The sequence below is a fragment of the Malurus melanocephalus genome, unplaced genomic scaffold (assembly GCF_030028575.1).
Source record: "Malurus melanocephalus ecotype Western Australia unplaced genomic scaffold, MMel_1.1 scaffold_185, whole genome shotgun sequence".
NCBI lineage: Eukaryota > Metazoa > Chordata > Aves > Passeriformes > Maluridae > Malurus > Malurus melanocephalus.
The window spans coordinates 1,048,530-1,069,299 of record NW_026623417.1 but is presented as its reverse complement, the minus strand read 5'-3'; the positions used below and the strand labels follow the sequence as shown (position 1 = coordinate 1,069,299).

The 20,770-nt window shown below is 35.8% G+C and overlaps 1 protein-coding gene across 1 annotated transcript in view; it reads left to right on the top strand.

Moving 5' to 3' along the window:
* MEOX2 (mesenchyme homeobox 2) overlaps nt 1-20,770 on the top strand; it is a 53,604-nt gene that overhangs the window by 27,341 nt on the left and 5,493 nt on the right. The window contains exon 2 of the mRNA XM_057373113.1: nt 11,523-11,695. Within this exon, the coding sequence (XP_057229096.1) occupies nt 11,523-11,695 (173 nt within the window). The remainder of the gene's footprint in view (nt 1-11,522; nt 11,696-20,770) is intronic.

The following is a 20,770-nucleotide window of genomic DNA, read 5'->3' as shown; positions in this document are numbered from 1 at the left end:
TTTTTTCTCTTTTTCAGAGCAGGCAGACCAGAGGTCAGGACACATTGAGCAGGCAGACCAGAGGTCAGGACACATTTTTTGAGGTTTAGAGGGAGATTTATCTACCTCCCCTCCTCACCCCATTAGCATGTGCAAACACAGCATTCATTGCTGTTGCATGAAGTCCAGTGGTGGAATTGCTGGATACCAGTATACATGCTGGGACTTCATTGTTGCTTTGAGCCTCTTCTTTCTGGAGTGTACTCCTAAATCCTTCAGTACATATGCTAATAATTTCATTGACATTTTTTCCCCTGTTTCTGGGATCTGATAATCTCAAGTACTGTATCTGCTCTTACTGCAGAGATTCAAACCTAGATTATATGGATGGGAAGAAGAGCAAAGAAATAAAATACCATTTTAATTTTCTGGAAGGATGTAGTTCAACACTTACCAGAATCAAAAATTTCTGTGTTATCTCCAGCTGCCAGTCATTACTGGAGGTGACAACTGGTCATATTGGAGAATGTGGGTACTGATTTAAATTGTTTCAATAGTACAACTAAATAACGTCTTAATTTGTTTTTGGTGTTGCAACTTTAAGGATGGAGAAAAAGGTTATACTWATCCAATTTTTATCTTCAATCTTTATGAATGTTTTCAAATTTTCTTATCCTAGTAGAGTCAGGTATTTAAAATTAGCTTTTCTYAAAAGTAAAACAAATACTGTCTAGGATGGCAAAACATATATAGGATTTACTAGGCTTTGACATKCACTGCCAGAATATTCCATTAGCACAATACTTTACCAGGAAGGCCTTTATTCTCCAGCTTGTAGGCAGCAAGCTGTGGGAGGTGAGTGATGGAAGAGTCAGGCCCTATTATTTAACATTTGCTTGCCAAATGTTCTCTCTGATTGGAGAAAACAAAAGTTTTTACTTTTGTAGAAGTTTAGTGATCACAGAAACACTTTCCATTACTGAAAAAGAGTTAGAAATGAAGCTGGGGAAAAATTACCTTTACATTTAATAAAATACCATGGACATGGGGTTAATTATTGGGCACTTTTGGGTTGAGGGAGTTTCTTTCATTTTTTTTTTTTTTTAAATATATTTGTTCTCAATGGGCTCACTTGAGACTAGAACTTCATGTACATACTGGCATGTTTGCGAAATCAGTCCCCTGTTATTATACTTTATAAATAAAATATAAGACTTCATAGGAATATCAACCCCTTTGCAGGTAGCAGTCCATTTTTAAAGTTAAAAGAAGGTTTATAATTTTCAAGTACTGTAACTGTAGTCTACATTATATAAAAAAGAACAGCACAAGTAGGGCATAAAAGTTTGCCATGTCAAAGCTGTACTTGAACCCATACTTGAAGCAACTTCTTTCAGATAGATAATGTTTTCTTGCACTCTAATCTTAAAATAACAGAAAGGCTTCAAAAAAWTATGCTGCATTTTTTTCTCACATGAAAGTTGAAGCATTTTTTAAATTGCACCCTGCCAAAGCTTTATACTATGAATCACAGGTTTTAACTAAGTAAGTTTATTGTTAGCAATCAAGAAAAATTAGTCATCAAAAAGCCCCCCCAGACTGTAAAATGAATAGTAAAATAGAGCTAGCAGAAAATTTAAACCTGCATTATTAGCTAGACTTTATTCCTTTTACAGATTTATWTCCTTCACCCAGTATACTATTTAGAGAAGTATTTTGGATTTTCTGTTTAATTATGTGAGCATTTTTCCGTCCTTTAACAATTGTACTATACGTGGAAGAGGAAATTGTGTTAGCTTCAAACATGACAAATCCTTTGGGTGTTTTTAATGGATTTTGCCATTTATGAAAATCATTTGAGAAAACAAAAAGGAAGGAAAATGCAGCATCGTGCTAAATAGGGGAACTTATAAGTCAAAATCAGCTGATATTCAGGATTTCTAAAGCAGCCGTTAGGAGGGTTTCTATCTCATATTAACAGACAGTAGTAGTTTTAAGTGAAAAATGAAACTTCCATGGTTAGYCTGAAAGCCAATGGTATAAATAGGTAAAACATCTGAAAAATTTTATTTTAYAACCCTTTTTATTTTGGTTTCCCCTGAAATACAGGTAATTCCATCTAACTGTATGTGGGAAAGCACTTTTCACTGGTTTTCCAGTTTTATAGTTMGTGTTATACTTCAGCACAATGTTGTAAAGTAAACTGTGAACGAAATAGTAGAAGACACTTAGAACAGCAGCTCTGTTGGGTAGGAGAGTGTGCGTGTGCGTGTTTTTYTGTTTTGAGAAAAAGTCTGGATATCTACTAAGGTAGGTTATGAGCACAGCTGGGCCTGTTGGCTTCATTTTAATGCTTTCTGAGGGATAATAAGATTTACTAAACATGTCACTAAAACATACTCAGGCAAATACATTTGCACAGAAATCTATATTTCTTAAAGACCCAGASAGAGGTTGCATTTGTGCCTCATGCTGAAAGCTGTAACGCCACACTAGCTGAGCCATGTCCAACGGGGACAGCCACTAAGGCAGAGAATGACCACATGGAATTGCTTGTGGGGGCTGTGACACTCATCAAGATTGTGAAATGGAAGGTGATTTGTGATCCTGCMGCTCTGCAAGGTGCTACATACATTTTAGAGGCTCGTTATGGGTGTTTAAAAAGGACAGGTTTTAGAAAGAGTAAAAACATTTCAAGCAGACTGAATTTAAAAAAAAATTAGAAAGGGCACACTAACATAGGATTAAATAGAAATATTGGATGTTAGATTTGCTCCAGACACTGCTTTTTCAGTCATATGTTCAACATATATAAAATTTTCACTATATCACTAAGGGGTTCCAAATAAATCTGTTGCRTGATGAATGGGAAAAAAATTAGCTAGTGTAACACACGTGGAAGAATTACATTAAAAATACCACTGTGAAATGGCTTCCTGTTTCCTGTAGCAGCAAAATAATTCTTAGAARGAGTTAAAGTGGAATTGTTGGTACCCATTTACATTTTCCTTTGTGTAACTGTATCCTAAAGCTTTGGAAAGATGAGTGAATTAGGCATTATGGAGCCCTYAAGAAACTGTATTAAACTGTTGTAAAGTGTTTCAACTTTTATTGCTAAGTATGCGAAACTAAAGTCCTTGATTCTTTGGCTTTCATGCGAAGTATATTTTTTTTTTGTTCATACAGGAGGTTATGCAATTACAATAAACTCTTTTTCAAAAAGAAAACTTGGAAGTTAGCAAGATTTTCACTGTAAGATCTGCCTCTATATTTCAAAAAAATATGTATGTAGGACTTTAAGAAAATACTCTTCTTTATTCAACTCAAGACTTCTCATGATCCTATACAAAGTAAACTGGTACTTACAATGGGAGCAAAATCAGCTCTGATACCCTTGTGGTTGAGAGGAGATTCCACTGAAACTCCTGATTTTCTCCACTTTGCTCACTGAAATTTGTGGGAGAAGGTGGTCTGTGCTAAGGAGCTGGCCCAGATGCACACTCTTCTCTCGGCCATTTGCTCCAGTGAAGGGACATATCAAGGCACAGTGATGAGGTCTGTTGCAAGATCTACAATAATTGCTATAGATGGCGGCTGTTACTTTTTTCTGATGTAAGGTCTTGTGTGTGAGGAGCGGAGGCAATGGCACTGTCTATCTGTAGACCACCAGCTATGGAAGAAAGAGCTCTAGGCTATATACTTGGTGAAGTCTGCAATCAAATTATACCTTGATTTCTGCAAACTATGGGTAATGTGACTGTGTGTAAAAGAAATGGAAGCCTACTTGCTTATAGATAAAACTCTATTGTTAACTAGAGGTATATTTGGAATTTCACAATGAAGATTTATTATAGTGATAGCAGAAAACTAATARTTGACATCTTTTCATGGAGTAACTAAGAAACCACATTAAAAATGTTTCACTCACTGATTCAAAGAATAGTATCCACAAGGTCTGCACTTTCCAAGAAACAGAATTATCAATAGCTGACTGCCATTTGGGAATCAAGCATGGCTAGATTTGAATTGGAATGTACTGCTGCTTAAATACAAGGAACTTTGAATGTAAACGTGAAAGCACATAAAACAAATGGCCATTTATATAAAGAAGTTAATATATAAAATAAGTTTGTAAAATGCATCGCTTGATGTATTTCCCATCCCATCTCCCTGTGATTTGGATTCTAATACAGCAACAGTGGCAGTCTGGCTTTACAAAGGAAAAAATTCTAAATCTATTTTCATGATGCTTAAATTCTAGTTAATACATGCAGGAAGCATACTGGTATGTTTTGGTATATTACTGGTGACTTTCTTTGCAACAAGACACTGCAATATATTTTTTCAATTCCTTAGCCACATCTCCATTTTTGCTGGCAATATCTTAAGCTAAATGTAAAGCATTTAATGTCATATAAAGTGGAGCAGCCACAACKCTATTTTGCCTGAAGAAACAGATCTACATATATTTGTGAGAAAGCATTTCCTCAAAAAGCTTACTGGCCAAAGGATTAAATCATCCAGAGTGCATTCTTTAACACTTAAGTATTTTAGATTTTTTAGTTTGTTTGTTTGTTGGTTTTTCTTTTTTTTCTCTTTTTTTTTTCTTTTTAAGATATGAATTATATCTTAAAAATTTTGGTTTTTTCAGGCATTTTGTTAAACCTGAGTCCCAGAACACTGCCCAGTATTTTCAGCAGGACAARGGTCTCTGATTTGCAAAGCTAAAGTGAAAAACTACAACTTATCATTTTAGGGAGATAAGGCTTGTTAAGAGGTGATTATCTGAGTGAGTTCTGCGTGTTTTACACTGTTTTCTCTTCTCAAGCAACCACTTCCCTATAGTTTGTAGTGCCTTAGATGTTTCAAATATCATCTTGGCAGAGATGACCTATTTTCCCAAGAATTTTTTGGGAAATTTTTTGCCCTACAATAATGTAGGGACAAAAAGGAATATTTTTTTCATGCCTCCTTGGAGTTCTGATACAACTGACATCCAGGGAAGARTTTTCATCAGAATGATGACTGAGGCATGCACAATGTTTGGGGTGGGTTTGGTTGCTCCTCTTTTATTCTCTTCCTCTTGGTTGGAAAGAGTCCCTGTAGGAGATGTCTAGGAAGTGMGACTCAAAAGAAGAGAAATTATATAAACTTCTATGTCAACTAGTGTTTTCCTCACTTGTCTTTGTTGTAAGAGGATTCTGCATGGAAAATATTTTGGTTTAATGTTATAGATTAGTTTTTACTCTGGAAGATTCACTCCTAATCACTGGGGGGATGGTCCTGGCAGGTCTCAACATCATTTAATGAARCTTCTGTACATGAAAGCAAGTTATAAAACTGGTTTGGTAAAAAGGCAAAAAACAGCACATGTTATTTGATGTTGCACGAAAGAGATATATCTGCAGAAGTCCAAATGGGAATTGTTAATCCCAGTGGATAAAAGGTTGTATTAAAATGCAGCCTGTAAAGTTATTTTCAGAGAAATCCTGTGTCTCCTTTCCTATAATAAGCTGAATTTTACACACCATTTGGACAGAGAGTAGTGTCTTCCTCATGAAGGTCTACTCACTAGGGTAGTTACTCATATGAGAGAATACATATGTTGTCTTCTCTAAATGTCTGGTTTAAAGAAGCATTGACATGTRCATGCTATAGAGTTAGAAGGTAGTAGAACATCTTTTTAAACAGAGTTATCTTCAAGAACCTGCAGAATTAGYCTGCTAAAGTGTTATGAATCAATGTTTCCAATACTGCTGTATAATTCCTAGACTTTTACTTTCAGAAGGCAGTAATAACAAAAAGTTGGCAGCAACAGCTAGTAGGTAATGGTTTAGGACAGTATACAGTGTGTTTCAGAATACTCACAGGTTTTGCTGTGCCAGTTCAGTGTTTATTTTGGGTGCAGATATGAAGCTGTTTTAAATTGTTAATTGTCACAGACTGTTAGAAAGTATTAACTCAATAAGCAAACAAAAGTTCGCTTTCATTAGACTGAAAAGAAGGATTCATGAAAGTTTTGACATCGTACTTGTGCTACTGTGCAGTTTTGCCCATTTGCACATGCAGAGTTGTGAATTATGGAAATGATGATGTTGTTTSTTCCAATTTTCAGAAAGGATCTTCTGAATATATTTAGTGAATTCCAGCTCCAGAAACACTTTTAATTACATTCTTAAAAGAGGCACTCAGACTGAATATGTTCAGTGATTTAAAAGTATATCTTTTCACTAGACAAAATTTTTTAAGAACTTTATTTAAATGACTGTGAAGGAAAGGAAAATTATGAAAGAAAAACAGATTAATAAAGTCTGCATCACCTGCTAAAAATAAAAGTAGGTGCATCAAAGTGAACATAGATATGTAGACTTATATTTTTTTTCTTTTGTACAAAAATTATACGCAAAACTAGGGAGTAAGGATTTAAATTATGATCCTGCAAAGCAAAGAGCAGTYTTGGATACCTGGGGAATTTTCATATTAATTCTGAGAAACTTTTGATTGAAAATTTAGGAAAAAAAGTAATATAAAACCTCATAATAGTCTTTATTAAAYGTCCAAAATGTCTGAAAATTACTATTTCTGGGTAAATCTTGCTCTCACATGTAGTTGCTGGCAAAAATAGGAACCATATGGAGACCTTTGCACCATCTCCTTGCTACTTTTCCCTTAGTTCATATTGCTCATATCTCGAAAGAAAAAAGAAAAGCAAGCAAGCATTTTGAATTGAATCACATATCATTATTGTGGTCTATTGATTTCTAGAAGCTTTTGTTTACATGTTAGCAATTTAAAAGAATGTTGAAGATTTATGTTTGAAAGAAATATTCTTTCATACAACATTAAACTACTCAGAAGGAGCAAGATTTTTGCTTTTATTACTTTAAATAAATTGCTTTATTTTAAAGTAGATACCTGTGTAGTAAATGTTTTCTGCAAACACTTGATCAACATTTAGAGGAAAATATGCAATTAAGAACATTTAATTAACTTAATTTCACTATAAATTAATAGTTAAATAAATTTAGAAATAGTTTACTAATGGTAGAGGTTTTTCGAGGATAAGTGTTGGAAACTGTTAGTGAAAATTGAAAACCTGAATATTGAACAATAGGAGTGAAATTCTGATGGCCTTTTTGTCACAAATTAGTGGTTATTGTCACACCTCATTCTCAGTATGGCTGTCAGGATCTGAAAACCTTCTGAAACTGCCTATAGAACACTAGCAATCTGATTTATTTTTGAATTTTTTTGTCTGGAGTTTTAGATTACTGATATTAACTGAATGTTCATTTCTGTCTGAGAAATGAAGGCGTGTCAGCTGTTYAACTAATCCAAGAAAATATAATAGGTGCTTCATGCCCGTTTTGCCTTTGGTTCTGACCCTACCTGGTTACTAGCAGATCTTTGCACCATGCATATCCCAACCAGTCTCTTTTCCATGTTCTGTGACTAGTCTTTTTTTTTTTTTTTTTTTTTTTTTTTTTTTTTTTCCCTAGGCATGCATCAGCAGTAAAACCACTGAAATGATCACTTTTTATATTCTACACATAGGAGTTTGATGCTCTTTTTGCTTGGCATGCTTCATGTCTTGATGTAGAGAGAGGGAAATAGGAACTCTGGTGGGATAAAACAAATGGGATTAAGAACAAACCTTTCCTTAAAGTAAAGCAGAAGAAGTAACATTTGAGGGTGCGGAATAGTGCAGCCAGGAATGATTTTTTTTTTAAAAAATAAATCTTGAGCTGTTATTAAACTTGACAAAAATATAAGCCTTCAAAGATTTGTGGAACTGCCATTTATGACTTTGAATGTCTCTCCAAATGATACCTTCTTACATCAGTTACCAACAAGCATTTTTTCTAACGAGAAATTAAAGATGTTGCYTGGAGTTTCTGAAAAGTGATAAAAATGATTCTGAGATCCCTCAAAGCAGTGTTTAAACTGCCAACATTAGTTGACATCCAAAGAACAAAGGTCTGTGGAAGAGAGACTGATAAGGTACAAATACCTGCATGTAGGCTACATTTTCTGACAGTGTGCCAGAATTTGTCTGGCAGAAGGCAGAAAACAGACAACATAGATTACTGTATTTTTCATCAAGTGGTTTGTACCATCTGTATGTATTTTATGTGTGCCTTTTGAGAGGCMAGTAGTCTAACTTAGTTCTCCCTAGGCTTTGTTCTCTGCCTCTACACCTACCACTTGGCATAAGATGTAGTCAGTAGAAGAAAACTAAGGTTCTTGGGACCYTTTTCTTGTCTTAGTTGCAACAGCTGCAAAACAGATGTAGGCTGATGTGAGTTCTGCCAAGGATCTCTTCCAAGTCTCCCACCCATTTTCCACCAAGGAGAAGCTAGTCAGGTGACAATGAACAGAGCTTTGAAGGTCAGAAAGACATGGGAGTTCCAAATCTTGGCTTTACAGGGACTGCTAAAAAAAAAAACAAAAAAAACCAACGAATTAGTAAACCTAGGTTCTTTCTCCTTGGAAATTAAAACAACTCAAAGTTTTAAAACTACAGTTCCAAGTAGTACGACATCAAGAGGACATAAAAGGCAACCTGTACTTGGACCCCAGCAACACTTCAGTGAGCAGGTCAGATGACAACAAGAGTCGTTATATAACATATAACTCGTGATCACCTAACTGGTATCTATCTAACTCTCATTTTGGATATATTTTCAACATCTTACATGCATTAAGCAAAATGCTATTGTCTTGCTGGCCGTATCTTTGTTGAAATAGATTTCCTGGGATTCCAATTGCTCTATTGACTTAACCTCAGTATTGAGAGGGAGTCAGCTTTCTGTACCTGTCACAGCTGTGTACRTCTCCAGCTTCTGCTTTCAGCAGAATATACCATGTGTTTTTTTAGTGTATCTCAGCTATAACAAATCAAATCAATGATATCTTCAAAAATAAATAAAACCCTGCAACTTTTCCACTGTGTCAGTCTGCTGATGGAATATTACTGCTGACAAAACTATGAATGTCAGGCACTTAGAATCCAGCACTGAATTAAAGGTAGTATCCAGCAATGGCAGAAACCTCTAAATAACCAATAATCCAAGAATGCTTATATTCGCACAGGATCTGTGTGAGTTAACACTGATAACAGTTCTGAATCCTCTCTGTTGGCAAAGTTGATGGACATATGCTACTCATGCAGTTATATTTCTTTTTCCTTATCCCTRTATTCCTCCCCTTCCCTTTTCAGTATCACAAGAGCCATTGGCTGTGAATGTTATGAAAAACCATCTGCTGCTATACAGCAAAGCCACTTTCCTCATGGAACCATCTTCTTCCAAAAACTGCTCATGTTATAAGTTTGTAACAGTACSTTCCTGGGAGAAGTTTGATGGGTATTCCTGAATTTTTCCCCTTCAGATGTTCACAGCAGAAGTAGCTACCAGCGTTTTACAGACTTGACCCCTCTTTCTGTTGCATATCCAGGCTTATGCCATCATTTCTACTATTCAATTTTCAGTATGGTATCAGTGTCATATTATGTTTATTTAAGGTCACAAACTTTAGTCTGGAAACCAGGGAGCCATGGATCTTTCTTACAGCAAGTACTGACATGGAAAGACTTCTTGGCTCATGGCTTCACACAGACACAGGATGACCAGGACAGTTATAAGAGGACTTTAGAAATTACTTGCATGAAGTTCATTTCTGTGTCATGCTGCACATAAGGACTGTGCACACCCATCTGCTTTCAAATCCATATGAAACACTTCTGGTGGTRTAAGAATGGTAAGCCCAAATGCCAAGAATAATGATTTCGGTGTCTCACTTCAGTGATTCAATGGAATGGGGGTTTAGATATTTAAATTCAGGTGATCTACTAGTGTTTGGAGCTTATAATTGGATGGCAGACAAGGAAATTTTAAGRAAAAAAAAGCCATGTGCATATCCCTGCAACAGAAAAATGTGGAGAGAAGGTACAGTGACTCTAGTAATCTTACTATTATCAAAGAAGTGGGAATTCCTAGGTGTTAGGTGGTTCTGATATGTCAAGTTTTCTCTGTTGTGTTTGGACAATGGACCTTGGCCCCACTTTATTGTCAATGGGCCTGCCATTTAATGGGATCCTACCCTAGAAATCCCTACTCTGCTTGTAGGAAAATTCCCAGATCCACTCAGCTTTGGGCTTTTGTGGATACCCTCAGTCATATGGCCAGAAGTACAGTATGCATTTGAAGCAAAGTTCTGTGTGTCATGTCAGCAAAAACAGAGGTTTGGTGATATGCAGCCATTATCTTTAAAACATTTCAAATTAAKGGCTATAGCATTGAGTCAGGCATCAACAGTTCTTATTAAAAAAAAACATAAAACCAAAGCTCCCTTCCAAGCAACAGAGTGACTGACAAAAAGTGAAAACATATTTATACCTTTATAAAATACAGACTTGAAACCAGACTCACTGGCCAGTTGGACAGGCTCAGGCATGCCGATGATTCATCTGACACAGAGTCCCAGGGAGTGATTTCGCTGCAAGCCAATTCACTTGGATGTTGATGCACGTTTCTATTTAAATCAGCAGCTGAAGTGTGAATTAATCTGTGACATTTTTAAGATGATTCGTGAGGCCAGAATTTGACTAATGATACTCGTACTGATCTCCTGCTAATTTTGGGTTTATAGGTGTTGTATCATACCCAAACTTACAAATGTCTGGTCTTTTTATTTTTTTCTACCTTTTTTTTTTACTTTCCACTCTCTCCTTTTCTATTTTTTCTTACAGTTTGAACTTCCATTATTTAATTATCCTTCACTGATAGCAGGAGAATTACTATCACTGAATCATTGAGTTCAATAGTTTGGGTCAGGACCAAATGTACCTGTTTCTCAGAGTAAAAGGAATCATGAGGGTGATAATGCAACTTTCAGCAAAGCTCTTCTGATTGTGGCCAAAGTATTCCTTAGGTAATGAGCTTCAGGKGCAGCAAATTTCCTATACTGATACCAGTTGTGGCAAAATGTTCCTACCTGCACCATAACATGTGTAGGAGAAGATCCCATAGGACATGCTTAGCAATTTCTTTTTGATGTGTGTTCGATTTCCTATGCTTAGCCTGTTAGTTTTCCCTGAAAAWGCAACTGGACTAAACCTTAAATTGTATGCTGTAAAACAGCTTTGGCTTAAGCTATTGGTGAAATGATAGGAGAGAGAGAGATTCTTGGGAGTATTACTCATTATACACTAATCAAATGATACATATCCTGTAGTGGTTGGATGCACTGAGAGTTGCCAACAGCAGGAAGGAATTGAAGCCTTGCAGAAAAATCTTCAGAGAATTGTTAGAAAATGAAGCATTGCAAGGTTTTAAGCTAAAGTTTGATGTGTGTGAATGGAAGCAGCAGCTCAAGTCTGTCAGTATTACTGCTGCTTTCCAGATTTACAGCAAAGGATCCACAGGAGTGAAAGCAAAGGCGTGTTTAGAGAGAAGTTTGAGGAATGTAACTTTAGCTTGTTGTTGTCTTTGGGCTTGTTTCCTTGACATTACATCCATTTTTTGCTTTTTTTTTTTTTTCAGATTCCCAAGAAGGAAACTACAAGACAGAGGTCAACAGTAAACCCAGGAAGGAAAGGACAGCTTTCACCAAGGAGCAAATCAGAGAGCTAGAAGCAGAATTTGCTCATCATAACTATTTGACCAGGCTGAGACGATATGAGATAGCAGTAAACCTTGACCTCACTGAAAGACAGGTACTGATGCAAAATAATGAACTTGAAATGCTTGCCCAATATGTACCAATGGTTAGTAGCTCATAGTAGAGCTCTTGCTTATAATGCTAATTGTTTTGTTTTGTTGATGTGTCAGATTGAATTTTTATAAGCAAAATTACATGCATTTATTATCTCACTGCCATGCAAGTAATTTATATTTTTGTATGTACCACTTATAGATGAGTTTCATCTATTAGGCAGAGATGGAAGATAAAAGCACGAGCACAAGATCTGTTAGATGGGTGCATGTCCACACTGATGTCACTGAAGAGGGCGTGGGTCCCAAACACTGTATGCACAAGTAGTCGGTTTGCCTGCATGCAACAAATATGAGCACCTTGGTTCAGTCTGTTTAGTATATGCCGTGGACATTCATCCAGAGTTTCTGCACATCCTGTTTCCAGATGGCAGTAAAAATGGATCCGTGGCAAAACTGGGATACAGGCATTTTAAACCCCTTTATCTTGCCCTGCTCTGTGAAAGCAGAGGAGATGATGGAATTCCTTATCACTGTTATTGGTTTCCTGCTCACCAAGCCCTGGTCCGGGAAACACTTCTGCATGTGCTTAAGTTTCATCATGCATGTTGTCACGTTGATTTCTAATGGAAACATCCATGTTACATATGTACTGAAGTGTTTCAGGATCTCATCTCTGTGCACTGAATAGGTAGTGAAGTCACATTTCAACTACTAATCACATCACATACACATTTTGACAATGTATTTAAGTAATGAAGTTTAGAATACGGGCCTCAAGTACACAAAATCTGATGAACTATTTCCTAGTTTTGTTATTAAAACAACAAAAACTTTTTGCCCACTGATAGGCAGTCATTATTTTTTCAGGAATCAATGAGATTGAGGGATTTGTTTAGATGCAATCAGTAAGGTATTCAGTCAGGTTTTCAGTCAAGAAAAGGTATTGAAATAGCATAATGATTTGTGAAACTCACATACAAGATTTGCAATTTTCTTGAGTTTCATTAACACCTGACACAAGTAGACAAATCAGAAAAAATCCAGCCTTTTCTAAAAACAAAGGAACCTATTTACTCAAAAAAGCAAATGCAACAGCTTTTTTTCTTTGAAAGCTTCTAGAGAATGGCTGTCCCTCTGACCTTGACAAGAAAAACACAGCAATTTCTGTTTTGATTTGACCACATTGCCAGATTCCACCGAGGAGTTTTCAGTTACTTTAATACGGTTGTTACATTAGTGAAGCACACCATTTTGTATCAAACAATGGATAAWTTTTTCCCTTTTTTTCATTCCCACTGCCTACTCTGTTCAGATTCACACCTGATTTTGACAGCTAAGGGGAGGACAAATGAATTCTTGTCTGGGTGACAAAGGTAGAGTTGGCCTGAGACCGAACAATAATAAATAAATATTAAAAATACCTGCTGGCCAGTTTGACAGGAATCAGTCAGCTGAATATATCCCTATATTTAATAATCATGAATTTGGCTTAGAATTTAACTCTTCTCCCTAATAAATTTGATGTTCTTTTCTTCAAAGATCAGGTTRAGCAGTACAACTAAATGAAGAGACAGTTCACTACCTTGAAGAAAATAGTTAATCTAAAAGCATGTAGCGTACTGAAAAAGGACAGTTAAAATATTGAATCTTGTCTCTGGAGGAGAAAAGGCAACCCCACTACATAAGTGCAGTGAATTCAKTTAAGTCTTGGGAGTCCTTGCTGTTTTCCAGCTGTCACAAAACATCAGTTTTAAGCATTCTGCTGATTATTTGTGATAAGTTCTATAGAATTGTCATTAGTCTATTTAATTATGTAATCTAATCCTTCTCTGCTTCCCCAGATTATCAGAGAGTGACAACTGAGTCCTAGAGATAACTCCCTTCCTTCCTTCCTTCCTTCCTGCCTTCCTTCCTGCCTTCTTGTTTAACACCACCTTAGAAAAGGAAAGCATTAAGATTTTTAGTTTGATAGAATCCAGATCTGTATCTTGCCACAGTAAACAGTCTGAGAAAAGGAGAGAAAGAAAAAAAAAAAAAGCAACAACAAAAAAACATAAGACCTGTATTGCTAATTAAAAAACAAAAAGAAAATTCTGGTCATTTTTTAGGTTTCTGAATCATACTAAGCCAAGTAATGTAAACTAAAAATGTCTCTTAAATCAAATATATTGCTTTGATAGAAAAGAAAGGTGTAAATAGCATGGATCTTGGTGTGGGTTTCTGTAGTATATGGCAGATCTCAAAAGCTGAATGCCATAAATCAAAAGACTTGGCTCTTGCATACTTGTTTTACATCAGTATTCCTCCAGTGATTTAAAAATGTACTTGACGGTGAGCATGGTGTGACACCAAGATCTCTTTTYTCTCCAGTTAAGTGAGGGAATTATCCTTCAGGACCTGTCTTTCCATCATTACAAAACTAATCACTATTCTTGAGTGAGATAACAGCACTTAGTTTCATACTTACTAGTGTTACTATTTTTTTTAAACTAGCTGTCCCAACAGAGATCATATTCAATATCTGCCTTAAGCAGGCGCAAAAAAATGATCTAAAATATATTGATGGAATTACCCCCCCCACACACACACCCTTTCCAGTGAAGGTAGCATTTTCAGAAAATTGCTGTTGGTAGAACCATTTTTCTTTAGTATTTTCCCCCAAACAGCATTGCAAAAAATGCAGTGGTTGATAATTCCTTTGAAATAAGTGAACACACCAGTGATAGCCTTGATCTCATCACATGCTGTTGACCTCTTGGTGTTGGGTTATTTCTTGCTCTCTCATGAAACACTGAATTTGCATACAGAGAATTGAAATTACTCGAGATAGTAAAATGACAAAAAAGTAGCAGTGGGTATTGGGTAAACTAATGTATCAGCTTGGAAAATAAGTTTGAGAGCAGACATGACCCCTGATGGAATTATTTGTTTAGCATTATTTTTTCACTAGGATTTTAAAAAAAATGACAAGCATATTATTGAGAGACAGAWGAACAACAAAATAATCCGGGGAAAGTATTTTTGGGTCATCCTAAAGCTATAACTTTCAGTTATTTCCCAAAATGTGAGATAAATCACGGAGCCTACTATCTTAAGAAATCTCTATCTTCCTCTTGACTATAGTGATAATTTCTACCATATGCCACAGATTAAAAGAGGCACTGACCAACTAACACTTCATAATTACCTTTCTGGCATTTAAACAAACTGTAGAAAAAAAATATGTCTGACTATATTTAAAAAGCTATATAAGGGTWTTAAAGTTTTCTGCAGTCATCAAAGTAAGGCTTCATTTGACTTTTGAAATAATTTACAAGATCAGTTCAAACATAAATGACTCAAGGAAGGCCATTTCACGAAAATAATAATGAAAAAACCCTAACAACATATGGCTCAGGAGAAGGAAGTAATCCTGTCACTCCCTAAAAAGGAAACCTAAGTTACAAGACAGGAGGATGAAATGAAATGAAATGAAATAAGTGCCTCAATTGCCTAGATATTAAGACTGCACTTTGAGAGCATTATAAGCACATCTGGTGGTAGGATGGCTCTATTATGGTATTGTAAGAATTCCAGAAATATAGGTACGTATAATTCCTGCTYCCTCTCCTATAGAGTGCACTCACAATCCCAGCTCAGTCAGCAGTTAATAATTTTCAGCTGGCAGGCCTCTATTATATTTTGAAGAGCTAGTTAGACTAAAAACTATCTGAGGTCCCTAGATATTTGTAACCTTGACAAGCGCATTCTTGGCTTTTTTGTACCTCCAGATAAACTTGGAGAAGGTTCCATGAAGACTTTTTAATATCTCACTGTGGGATGAGGGGAGGAAGCAGCTGCAGTGGGGTATCAGAGGCGTGGCAAAATGGACATTTTTATGGAGTTGATCCTGCCAAATATAGAAAGAGTAGGAGATCTTTCCATCTCGCAAGATCTCTTTGCATGGAGCTAATCAAAAGAGTAATGTTGCAGTTCTTCAGGCTAGCTAAGGTTACCGGAATAAACAATCCAAAGATGTAATGCTTCTGTTTGCCAACATAAACGGAAAATCCCACCTAGTCAGATTAAATTCTGCTGCTGGCAAGGAGGTTTCTTTCTTCTCAACTTTAATTTCCAGTATCTGCCTAGAAGTTACCGATAATTTTAAAATGCCTAAAGCCATTATTTTTGCATAGGCAAAGGACAAAATTTTGTGCAAGTGAAGAATGCTTTTGTATTAAGTGTTTGACTTCCATGCATGTGGTACCAACACGGAATGAGTCACAAAGAAAGAAACTTTGTGATGCCTTTTTCTACCAGAAATTGAAGCAAGCAGCACTATTGTTTCAATTATACTTTGATATATTTCAATTATACACTGTAGCACTGCATTGTTAAGACAGTTTAAATAGTAACTGAAGTACCATTTTACCATTGGAAAATTTTTCTCCAGACCTGGTTACCTCAATGCTTGGTCACAAGTGACTTCATTAAAATCCTTCTCATCATTAAAAAGTTCCAGGGAGGCTAATTGCTGCATGTTTTAAACTTCACTGGTAAGGTAAGAGTAGCTTCACTTGGTCATCCAGGCAAGAAAACAGGGAGTTCATTATTACTCCATCATGCATTTGTTCTGCACAACCTCTGGAAGTGTAAATGTCTCTTCATGCAACACAAGGCATAACTAGTTTTCTACTTTAGGAAGCTAAGTTTTCTGAGTTTTAGTGGTGAAATTATTCCCCCCGTTATTTTAAAAGAAAATCAAACTGGATTGATAGGACAGGCTTGACCATATCTCTGATTTGTCATGCTGTCATATCTTCTCTGAAAGGCAGCTGCTCATTCCACACTTCCATGTGTTAATCACTCTCTATAGACACTATAATAATGAGCCTGTGTGGCTTGAAATCCTTTAGATTTTTTGTYTATTTTAAGTAGCACTCATAATCAAATAAAATTTTGATATTCGTCTTGAGCAATATAAATACCAGCAGAAAGAGTTACTCTGCTACCTCTGGTCTTTCTCAGGAAAGAGTGTACCTAGAAAACTTAGTTCTAACTTGTGCATAATTCTGATTTGTACAATATTTTTTTTTTAAAGCAAAAATGGCACATGGTAAAAATTCAATCAGCATATTTAATTGGCAGTATTGGTTGAATTCAAACAAGCATTGCATATGYAAAGATCCAAGTGCCTCAAGCTGTTACTTGCAAATGGACTCTACACCTGCAGAGAAGCCCCRTGAGGTTCTGGGTGGGGAGAAACCTCTGCCTGTGCCAAGAAGCATWTGTGATATCGACAGAAAAATTAGCAGCTCATACAGCTGCTTTTGCAAAGGTTCTGCCATTCGTGAGGTTCTGCCATTACCTCCCCYTGCCATTTCTTAGACTCAGGCTGAGAAAGATTTGGCTTCTTCTGCCTCCTGTTTAGGGAGAGAGGAGCTTTTAAAATTTGTCATTTGTAGTCACTTTAAGAAATCAAAGAAATCAGTGGACAACAAATGATTTTGGAAAGTTAAAAAATGAACATGTAGAATAAAGGAGATACTTTTTACGCAGGCCRTTGAAAAATGTAGAATATCTTTCTGGTTTTACTGGTTTCCACTCCTCAAGGGATTTGCCTTTCTTTGTAGTAAAGTAGTAGCAGAAAGAAGCATCAACATACTCATCCAAAAGCCAGTCTTGATTACCTACCACTTTTTAACTTTCACATTCAGTGAAAGWTAACTTTCACATTCATTGATCTGTGCAAAATGCAGAGTGATACATAAGATTTTTTTTTATCATGAAGTAAAATACTCTACATGTAAGTAAGAGCTAAACCCCTACGCAAAGAAGAGGAAAGTTTAGCTAAAGGTCATCATCCCCACAAATTAGTTTTTCCACCATTTGTTTGTTTTGTAGATTTGGAATCGCACAACCGTATAATCATGGAATTGTTTGGGTTAAAAGACATTAAAGATCCTCTAGTTCCAACTGCCCTGCCATGGGCAGGGAACATTTCACTAAACCAAGTTGTTCAGATTCTCATCCATTCTGGTGTTGAACACTTGCAGGGATGGAGAGTTCACAACCTCTCCAGCCAACCTCACCCTCACAATAGAGAATTTCTTCCTAATATCTAATCTAAACCTACTCTCCTTCATCTTAAGACCATTACTCCTTGTCCTATCASTACATGCACAAAAGTCACTCTCCATCCTTGTAAGCCCCCTTTAGGTACTACACATGTGCAAAGAAAWGGATAAAACTAGATTCTAAAAAGATCTATTACAGGAGAATAAGGTAGAGGGTGTTTTAGCAGTAGCCCCACAGACTKCCTTTCTTGGCCTTTAACCAAAAAAAGGACAGACTAATTTTACAAAAATATATTTCATTATATTATGAAAACAAGTCAGTAGGAGGAAGGAACCTGAATAAGTGCCTCTTTCTGCTTAAGACATGTCAACTGTGAAATTTGCTTTCAAGAGGTTTTGATTCAGAAGGATCAGCTGTCTGACCATGAAATCTATTTTGAAAATCATTGTTGKAGAAAGTGGCTGTTTTTGGATGGAGTAGAGGGAGGTAAAGTGAGTGCTCCCAAAGATTTCTGAAACTGGAATGAAATACTGCTACCATTGCTGTCCTCTGAAATATAATGTCTATTCCATCCCTGTCTAAACGTGGGAGGTAGAAAGGAGAATGTATCACCTAAGCAGTACCAAAATCTCAACTGACTTTTATGTAATGATAAACCAGAACTCACTCCTACACCTTCCTGGGTGCCAAAAGCTCCAGCTGTCCTTTGTGCACCTGCCAAAACCTCCCCTTTTTCTCAACAGCTGCTGCAAAGTAGTTGCACACATTACAGTCYGAAGTCCTGTAATGTAACACAGAGCAGATCATTTAAAACCAGTGAGCAGGTGACTTAAGTAATTTTAATCACAAGTTTCTGGTACCACTCATTAATTTCCAAAAGAGCAGTCAATTTTTTTCCATGTGATGGATTTTCTAAATATTTTATAATTAAKTTTATAATATAACTAAGGTGACATTTAATACTGAGATTTATTTAAACTGGTTTTAATCTCTAAAATGTATTTGAGATTTTTATGAGCATTTTTTGGAATGGAAAATGGAATTCCTTCAAGTCATATTCTACAAACACTTATTCGTAGGAAAGAATCTTTCTGATTATACATTTTTAATTATTTTTATAAGTTTCTGAATAAACTATCATGAAAGTACTATCTCTATACAGGCAAAAAAGGTAAGCTTCATCTGCCTACAGCAGGAGTTCTGTAAAGTTCAGGAGTTTGACTTTCTTTAAAACTTGGCACCACAAATGTACTATCTAAAAATAACAGGAATGTTTTCAGAGCCAAAGAAAGTTCAGAAGTAAAAGAAATTTTTTCTCTAATTTTGAAAACTCGGGGGGTCTTTTTGTTGTTCGTATGCTTGTCTGTATTAGAGGAAAGTAAATTGGAAGATTAAAGAATAATAAAAGCAAAAGAAAATGGACAGTAGATGACCAGGGGCAGAATGCTTTAAATGCTTGATGCTTTGGTCTTCGCAATGTGTCATTTACATATATTAAAACATGGAATTTAGGATATTGACTTCAAAGACTGTTGCTTAGAAATATGGATGTCTTAAAGGAAAATAACAGTTTCAGCATTGAACATTCTTGCTTCTAATTTTTATGGCTCTCAAGATATCAGGCCTCAAATTTTAATCTTGTTTGGAACTCATGCCAGTAAAACCTGGACTAGAAAACCTCATTTTAGGAAAGAATCTTTCATTTTCAGAAAAGAGCTTTGATAAAGTATTTTTTAAAAAAGAAGAAAGAGAGCAGATAGTGCAACTAAAGTAGTTTGAATTCAGTCATTAATTTTTCCATCAGTTATTGTGAAAGTTAATATGACTGAAGGGTTCTCCTGAAGGAGGAACATTAAATCAGCAATTTAGGAAATATTCACATTTTGAATRAAAAGGATGTGTTGATGTCCACATCAGGAAGTTGTATTAAAGGTACACATGCAACACAGCACATCATGTGGCCCTTAAGACTACTAAGGACTTATATATCATAAGCATGTAATAATTATTTTGATGATGTAGACACTAACAGTGTCAACCTCCTTGTTTTTACTCCCCTTGCAGSATTCCTACAGAGTAGACCTTAAAATAAATTGGTCACAGCAAACACATTTGTCTTGTACATCAGGAGATATGCGATGTGAAGTAATTTACTCCTATCTTAAGTAACAGTCTAATCATCAGAYGTGGAGATGCAGATGCTGAACAACTTGTTGACTAAGGGAAAAGAAACAGGGCTTTCGTGCCAGTAAGCAGATGTGCTCAATAGACTGGCTCATCAGCGCTGATTTAGAAACAGCTGTTAATGTTGCCATCATCTTGAACAGAGCTCATTTCCCGCCACTTCCTTTGTTTTCTGTGCATACATATGCTTSCTCTATACAGTCAAGTTGTGCTAGTCAAAGGGTGGAGAAGAGGGAGTGCATTTTAATWAACAGTAGGCAATCAGGATTTGATTCTGGGAGGTAGTGATCACTCTCAGATACAGTTGGAACTAACTTAGACTTGAAAAATAGCACTAAAAGGTTTATAAGGCCTATTAAGTTTGTCACAGTAGATCTTTACATTACTTTAAAAGGACATCATATCTTGCAAAGGCTGTAAATGGCACCACCAATTTTTTCAGAGAGAAATTTTAAGAATTTCTGAAGTTCACTTCAGTAAGGATTTTTTTCTCTCATTTTTATTTTATTTTTTTATTTTCTTTCAGTTATTTAATATTCAGTCACTCTCTGTCCCTCTTGATCATTCCCTCTCTATTCTATTCTATTCTATTCTGTTCTATTCTATTCTATTCTATTCTATTCTATTCTATTCTATTCTATTCTATTCTATTCTATTCTATTCTATTCTATTGTTTTTTCTCTCTGTCCCTCTTGATCATTCCCTCTCTATTCTATTCTACTTCTTTTCTCTTTTCTCTCTTTTCTTTTCTTTTCTTTTCTTTTCTTTTCTTTTCTTTTCTTTTCTTTTCTTTTCTTTTCTTTTCTTTTCTTTTCTTTTCTTTTCTTTTCTTT